We start from the raw sequence: 8,217 nt of genomic DNA, 5'->3' as shown, positions 1-8,217 counted from the left end.
GCGGGAGGGGGGGAGGTGGGCGGACGACCCCTAGCTGCAGTGACGCGGGGAGGGGGGGAGGCGGGCGGACGACTTCTAGCTGCAGTGACGCGGGGGGGAGGGAGGCAGGCGGACGACCCCTAGCTGCAGTGACGCGGGGGGGAGGGAGGCGGGCGGACAACCCCTCGCTGCAGTGACGCGGAGACGGATACGGTGATGGAGAGAAAGGAGCGTGGCGGTGGCGCCGCCTGGTTTCTCTCCCGGGATCAAGTCTCATTTGTTTGTTTTATTTGTTTTTTGATGCCGTGGAGATGGCATCTGTCACCACGAGCTCCCGGTGACGTGTTCTACCCGCGAGCACAGCGAAATGCATGACGCAAAGCCATACACACGCGTAGCGCGATACACACGTATATATATATATAAAATATATATGAAATAAATATATATATTGTAAGTATTATGTGAACCTAATTTTTGGTGATAACAAATGTTGTAAACATTGTATGTTTTCGGAATTATTCGCTCACCAGTGAAAAGCGTTTGTTAAAACGTCTTCCCTTACTGGAAGCATGTTATAGAATATAGACTATAGATGGACCTTAGGTGCTCCAGTGTTTATGTGTGCCAGCTGCACACTGAGGCGGGGATGCGTGTGTGGTGTGTGGTGTTGGCGTACAAGGAAGGAGGGTTCACACGCCCAAGAGAGAACGAGCAGCTGCAAGGCTTGTAGTGGCGTGGGTGGCCAGCCACTGATAATGCCTATTTCATCGGTGAGTGAGCTGGTGTCGTGTATTCATGCTTTTTGTTGCGAAGAATTAGCCGCTTTAAAGTGGTTCTGGGGCGAGTTCAGTTGTGCACCTATTTTAATTACTTTTAAAATTATGTTAATTATACACGTATAATTGTACTTCCATGCAGGAGCAGAGCTGCCATGGTGACTAGCTCTTTATTTATTCACGCGCTCCCTCGGTGCTTTCGCGCCTTGGCAGCTATAGGCGAAGCGCTACGGATACGCGCCTCGCGATCCGGTGAAACAATGCCCTGCGCGAGAGCCGAGACAGGAACACTTTGAAACCATGAAAACTGCATAAAATGTGCCAATTTGGCTGTATTTCAATTTTGGTTGCATATATTTTATGCATGATATATGTATGTCTTACCTCTGTAGCAATAGTAAGAAAATTAGTACCGAGCGCTTTGCGGTAAGGTCGATGGAAATGAATCAAAGTTCAGCTTTCTTCATAAAAGTATCCCCAAAACAAGCATATTTTCTTAAAAGATGCACAACAATTGCATCAACAATATTCAAGAATTGTGGCACGGCGCCGTGCGTAGGACTGAATCGATTTGTTTTTGTAAGCCATGTGTGTACGAGGGCGTACGGAGTTACGGCGCATGCACCAGTCGCGACCAAGTGCATTGAAGCAGCAGCAGACCCCTGCCAAATATATAAATAGATTATTTTATTTTGATTGTAGAATTACTGTTTACCATAACGGGTTTACATTTATTTGTAATTATCTGATAAATCCTGTTTTGTGGGGATGTGAAACCTGTATCGTTTACGTTGGCACGTCTGGCTGCAAATTCACTGGTCAAAGAGCTGTTATATAGTGGTTCTAGGGCGATGTACAAGCCCCAATAAATAAATATTTGTTTAATATAAATATATATTTTGTTAAATGTTCCATTTTAATTTAACTAAACTCATGTTAAATCTACTTGCAGCAGTTGCATTGTTAAATCCATTCATGCATTCATATATGTACATATTTTTTATTAATTTTACTGTGTTAATTACTGTTTTACTGGTTTGCTGGTTTTATTGTTTTAAAATTACCATATAAATTTACATAAAAGGTTTCGTACACTTTGCATACTATTTAACTGTAAAACATGCACGCACGCATGCACGCAGCACGCACACACGCACACGCTCTCTCTTCCCCCCTTGATCAATGTCTGTCTCTCCCCTCTCTCTCCCATCCCCCTCCCCTTCTCTCTCCCTTCCCTTCTCTCTCTTCTCCCTCCTTTTCTCTCTATCCCTTCCTCCTCCTCTCCCTTTCCCCACTATCACCCCTCCCCCTCTCCCTTCTCCCTCTCTCCTTTCCCCCTTCTCCTCTCTCCCTTCCCCCCTTTCCCTCTCTCCCTTCCCACTCTCTCTCCCTTCCCTTCTCCCCCCTCTCTCCCCTCCCCCTCTCTTCCTTCCCTCTCTCTCCCTTTCCTTCTCCCCCTCTCTCCCCTCCCCCTCTTTCTCTTCCCTTCTCCCCCTCTCTCTCACAGCTGTTTCATGGCTCCCCCTTCTCTTCCATGTCGCAGTGCGGATCAGTTCGTAAAGCACATGAGTGGATACCAGATAACGAGAAAGTACCTGGAGGAGAGCGGGTTCGACTACCCGATCATTGTAGAGAAGAAGGAAGGTCTGGAGCTGAGGATTCCTCCCAGCACCATCTCGATGGAGGAGATAGAGCAGCTAGTCGGTGAGTCTGTCTCTCCGTCCTGTCGGTCGTCACATCTAGCACCCGAACCGTTGTTCAGCTCATCTCCTTCACTTCCTACACTAAGGCAACACAGTAATGAGTCGACATATAGCGGACCCCTGTCGCCACGCACGGCGGGTGCCGGAAGCGACGCCTGGATCAAAGATCAGACCGCGTGAGGCGATAGACGGTTCCCGTATAAAAACATTGTCCGGGCTAGCAAGGCCTACTACCTACGGTGCTGTCTCATATAGCGTGCCGTATGCTCACACCGCAGGTCGGTTAGTAGTACAGCGGGGGTGCGGACGATTGTCATTAAGTCAGCGGTGGCATCGGTTTGACGAGAAGCGAGCAGGGCAACAGACCACTGCTGTAATTGGCTGGAATATCGGTGTACCCTGAACTAAAATCATGTGACATTACGCCGGGGGTGAGTCCTGTCCTCGATGTGGCAAGTATCGCAATTTGGAGCAAGTTAGAAACATTCTAAAATTCGGACAAAGTAAAAATGCATTCTTGCGGGCCCCGAAAGGACAACCAGTATCCTAAAATGAAAGTGTCATGACTGCTGTAGCTCACGCACAAAAAGGACAACATCTCCAATGAAGTGAGAATCAACTGACAGTCAGTTTAATTGAGGCATGCCACCATTTACCGACATCTCTCCTCTCCTCTCGAACATATAGAAACGGTATTGCCATCTGGTATATCGCAATTAATAATTATAACCCAAAAAGAATCACAATTTTGTGACGTAGATGGCGCTTATAAACCCCTTGTAGGGCGATGGCATTTGAAATAAATAGCGTTATGCTCCCCCCGCCGTTCGACAATGATTTTTGTATAACTCTTTTACTCTATCATATATGACGGTTTATTACATCGCAGGGTGGAAGGAAATATCTCACCAATTTTGCATTAAAGATATTGTCAATGAATCTTGTAAAAGCGAACCAGACGTCCACAGAGTGTGAGCAACCACAGACTGTTTGTGTCATATATAATAAATAGCTAAGTATAATTGTCCCCAATTTAATTACTAATTTGCCATTAATTTTTTTCTTTAAAATATCAAAAGCTCCCCTAGGCTCTTATTCATCTCAACATACCTTAAAACCAATAGCACAAAATCATCGCTGTCTGAACCGTGGACCCTGACTAATTTCGTGGCGGCAATTCACCCATTTGTTTTGGCCAAAAAATTGCCATCTGCAGGTCGGCTCGAAACCATCCGGAGCGTCAACCAGGAGTGGGCGTTGCTCACCTACAATCAGCAGACCGTCATAATGATGGGAGCTCATAGCAGTAACAAACTATATCACCCTCTATTTTCAAACATGTGGCCAGAAAGGTTCACTTGAGTTTCATTCGACTCGTCTCGCTGTGTCAGCGAAAGTATATGCTGCGACCATCACATCTATAATGGTACGGACGCATGGCATGACGCGACGAACCTAGCCGTGAAGTCGGACGGGACAGACGGATTCCGTTACGTACTAATACATCAAGGGGTCGGCGCGTGGCAGATGAAGAAGCCTACGAACGCTGTGGACGATGTAAGGGTACGAGCTGGAAATTATTAAGACGAGTAGAGACGGGCTGTGGATGTCCTAGGAGTCGCGTGACAACAGGAAGCAAGTGAGGCTTTGGCGTGCTGAGGGGACAGCCGCGTCAGACGATTCTTCAGTAGGATGATGGCGCCGAATACGTGGGATGCCGGAGGGAGAATTTTGTTGGTCCGGGTCATTGTGTTTGTGCTGTTTGCGCTTGATCAGTTAAACCATATCTTTCTCTCTAGGTCTTGTGGTCAATGAAAAAATACATCGAAAGGCTACGATTAATTGATGAGTTTTATATGTATTTGTCTCATGCAGTTCGAACAAAAATTGTATACCTGCGTTGTTGTTCGGATGGCCTATGTTACTGTAAACTTCACTCTGATTTATGGTCTTCTTAATTCTACTATGTGCCTTTGGAAGCTTTTTATATCGGCGACAATCTGATAGACCCTTATTCTCCAGAGTCTTCTAAAGCTGTTGAGAGTTGGTTTGCTGCTAGTCTTGTAAAGAGTATGACTCTTGTTAGTTCTATCCTCTTTCGTGTTTGTTGTCTCTGATTGCGAGTCCTGGGGGGAGTTGGGTAAGTTGGGAAAGAAGTATAGATTTGATTGGTAGTTGTGGAAATGATAGGCCATGCAAGCTATATTTATAATTTTAATAGAGCAATGCACACCCACAACCTAACCTGATGAAGTGGGTGGCTCCAATATCTAAGGACATCTATCTGGATTGCACCATACACCCTGGGAGGTATGTCTCATTTATTGCTCACTCCTCTTAATCAGCCCTTACCACTGGACGCAGTGTCAGAGCGTCACTTGTCGTCACACTTCTAGGCTGCTTATGAGGCAGCAGAGCGCAAAATTCTCAGCTACGCTATTCCGCGATTTGTTTTTAGACAGCAGAGGCCCTTTCTCACACCGTATGTGCGCTGAGCTGAGCAGAGCCACTTCTGAGAGATCCGTTACGCGTGTTGGCTCACAAGTTCATGAGACACTTCTTACACTACGTCTGCGGGCAGAGCAGAGTCACTCTTAATCACCTAACCTCGTTGTTAGCAGCAGTTCACTTCTTTAATTCACCGTTGGTGGTTTTTTTTTTATTTTGTGCTGATGTCAGTCAGAGCGTATCTGTGTATCTCTACGCTCTTTGACCCTGATGGCCAGTCAGAACTGCACTTCTCACACCTAGCTCCGTGAAGGGGCAAGCTAGAGCCACTTTGTGCAACACTAACGCTGAAGCAGCAGGCGCGCACTTCTCACACTTTGCCCTGAGAGGCTATGTGGTATGATCCACTTCTGTGACTACCTAGCCGCTTAGCTGAGCGTTGTATATCGGTGTGATGACGAGGAGGTTCGCCTGCTTGTTCTTTGAAGTGTCGACGTGGAGTCTAGGTGATAGTCTATCCTTGGACCTGAGCCCGTGGAGTTACATGTAGTTTTGTTTGCATTCGGCGCGGGGACTGGCTGTGCGTTAGGTGCAGTTCTTTCCCGGCAGCTGTGTGCTGCGGTTTCTCGTCTGCACATTGCTTGTCTCAGCCGGTGCTCTAGCATCAAGTTGGCGTTTTTGTTTTGTGTGCTCACGCGTACTTGATGTCATGTGTTGGCTTTTGTTCGTCAAGTCGTCTGTTTATTGCTCTGATTATGCTCTTTTGCAGAGAAATAGAGTGTGTGTAGAGGTTGAAGAGTCGTATGAGAGAGGGGGAGATGGGATAGAAGCCCACACGGTGTCCCACCCAGGCTCTGAGCTCAACGCGATCGTGCTTGGGTGGCTCAACCTAGCTCTTGGATAGCATGCAGAGAAAGAGTGGATGTGAGGTGTGATAAGAGAGAGGGAGAGGGAGAGGGGAAAGAGCTCTCACCTCGGTGTCTACCCAGTTCTTTCCAGCTCAATCGCAAGTGATGCTTGGTGCTCCAACCAGCTCTGATAACCCGCAGAGAAAGAGAGGGATGATTTATTGTGAGTGAAGTAGTAGAGATGAGGGAGAGGGTGATGAGAGAGACGTAGAGAGGGGGAAGGGAGAAGCCCAACAGCGGTTGTTCCACGTCCCAGTCAGCTCTTACGCATTTTGGGGTTGGTTCGATGTTGGTGTTCTTCCACAGCTCTTTGATAAGCCTGCAGTAGAAAGTAGGGAGAGGGTAGAGAGAGAAGAGAGGGGAGAGGAGAAAGCCACAGGGTGTCGTCATCCCAGCCTCATCTGTTCACTGCATTGATTTCTGGGTGGCTCCATCCAGCTCTGATAGCCTGCCAGAGAAAGCAGAGGGTGAGAGAGAGAGAGAGAGAGGGAGATGGGGATGAGAGAGATGGTTAGTAGAAAGGGATGGGTGAGAGGAGGGGGAGTGGGTGTAGTATTAGTGGTTGAGATTGGTGGTTTTGTGTGAGGAAGAGGAGAGTAGAGGAGGGGAGAGGGGAGAGAGCGAATGGGGGGGGAGAGGGGGGTATAGGATGGGGGAGAAGCCCACACGGTGTCCACCGGCTCAAGTTGCTCAGCTTCACGGCACGACTGCTTGGGCGGTCTCTAGCTTTTAGCTCTGATAACTGCAGAGAGAGAGAAGGGTGAGAGAGAGGGTGCGATGGTAGAGAGAATGGTGAGGTAGAAAAGGGAGGGTGATGTATGTGATGGGGAGGGAGCAGGAGGTGGAGAGAGAGAGAAGAGGAGAGGAGAGTAGGAGGGGGGGAGAAGAGAGAGGAGGGGCGTGTGAGGTGGGGTGAGGCTTCGGTGGGGATGGGGGGCGATGCGGGGGTTGGGGGTGTGGGGGGGGGTGTTTTTTTTGGTGAGTTTTATAGTTTCGGCTCACCAGCTTGTCGGGGGGCACGCTTCAGCTCAGTTGCTCTTGACTGAACGATGGCTGGTGCTTACCGGTTTCAGTTGCTTTGTGATAGTCGCTGTGCAGATAAGAGAGGAGGGTGAGAGAGAGGGGGAAAGAGAGAGAGGGAGTTATTTTTTTGTGTAGAAGTGTTGGTTTAGTTTTTGGTTTTTTTTTTTTTTGTTTTTGTTTCTTGTTTGCTTTTTTTTTTTTGTTGGTTTTTTTTTTTTTTTGGTTGTTGTGTGTGTGTTGGTTTTTGTTGTTTTTTTTTTTGGTGTTGTTTTGGTTGTTTTTTTGTTGTGGGGTTTGTTTTTTTGGTTTTTGTGTGTTTTTTTTGGTTGTTGTTGTTTTTGTTTTTGTTTGGGTTTTTTTTTTTTTGTTTGTTTTTTTTTGTTTTTTTGTTTTTTTGTTGGTTTTTTTGTTGTTTTTGTTTGTGTTGTTTGTTTTTGTTTTTTTGTTTTTGTTGTTGTGTTTGGTTGTGTTTTGTTGTTTTTTGTTTTTGGTGTTGTTGTGTGTTGGTTTTTGGTTTTTTGGGAGGGAGGGGGAAGAGAGAAGGGGAGAGAAGAGAGAGAGGGGGGACAGGTAAGAGAGAGGGGGAGATGGGGAAAAAGGGGAGGGGGAAGAGAAAGAGAGAGAGAGGGGCGAGAGAAGGGAAGGAGAAGAAAGGGGAGAGGGAGGGAGATCGAGAAGAGAAAAGGGCAGAGAGAGGGTGAAAAGAGAGGGGAAGGTGAGAAAGAGGGGGAGGGAGAAGCAGGGGGAGAGAGGGGAGGTGAGAGAGAGGGGGAGAGGGTGAGAGAGAAGGGGGATGAAGGTAAAGAGAGGGGTGGAGAGGGGGTAGAAGAAAGGACGGAAGAGAGAGAGAGGGGTGAGAGAGAAGGGGGGAGAGAAGGGTGAGAGAGAGAGGGGCGGGAGACGAGTGAAGACAGACAGCGTGAGAGAGGGAGAAGCGAGAGAAAGGGTGAGCGAGCAGAGAGAGAGAGAAAAGAGAGAGGAAATAGGAGAGAGGGGAGGCGATCGAGGGAGAAGGTGAGAGTCCCCCGGTGAGCCCAACCGCAGGAGAGGCAGCGGACAGTTAGAGAGAGAAAGGTGGGTGAAACGAAGGCCCAAAATTAAGCACGGACATAATCAACATTAGTCGGCACTCATAGACATTACAGGATGAGATTGATAAATTAATTTTCAGCTGAAATTTCTACCACTTACAGCACACAAGAAGGAGCGCGAGCAATGCGGGTACCGTAGTCAGCGCCATGCTAGGGGGTCCGCGGGCAATGCTCCCCCGGAATTTTTTTAAAAAAGAATCGGTGTGCACAATTTGGTGCATTCTAAGCTATTCTGACACAACTTATAGGACGACTGCTTGAATCAACCGGTTTTCAAGTTGTCAAA

At 47.5% G+C, this 8,217-nt stretch overlaps 1 protein-coding gene across 1 annotated transcript in view; it reads left to right on the top strand.

Moving 5' to 3' along the window:
• LOC106813631 (lysine-specific demethylase 7B-like) overlaps positions 1-8,217 on the top strand; it is a gene marked incomplete in the record, with an annotated part of 38,406 nt that overhangs the window by 10,822 nt on the left and 19,367 nt on the right. Inside the window, 1 exon segment of the mRNA XM_014817814.1 lies at positions 2,302-2,462. Coding sequence (XP_014673300.1) covers positions 2,302-2,462 — 161 coding nt within the window.

This window comes from Priapulus caudatus, unplaced genomic scaffold (genome assembly GCF_000485595.1).
Source record: "Priapulus caudatus unplaced genomic scaffold, Priapulus_caudatus-5.0.1 Scaffold802, whole genome shotgun sequence".
Classification (NCBI taxonomy): Eukaryota; Metazoa; Priapulida; class Priapulimorpha; order Priapulimorphida; family Priapulidae; genus Priapulus; species Priapulus caudatus.
The sequence above is the reverse complement of the archived record's forward strand: the minus strand, read 5'-3'. Positions and strand labels throughout refer to the sequence as shown.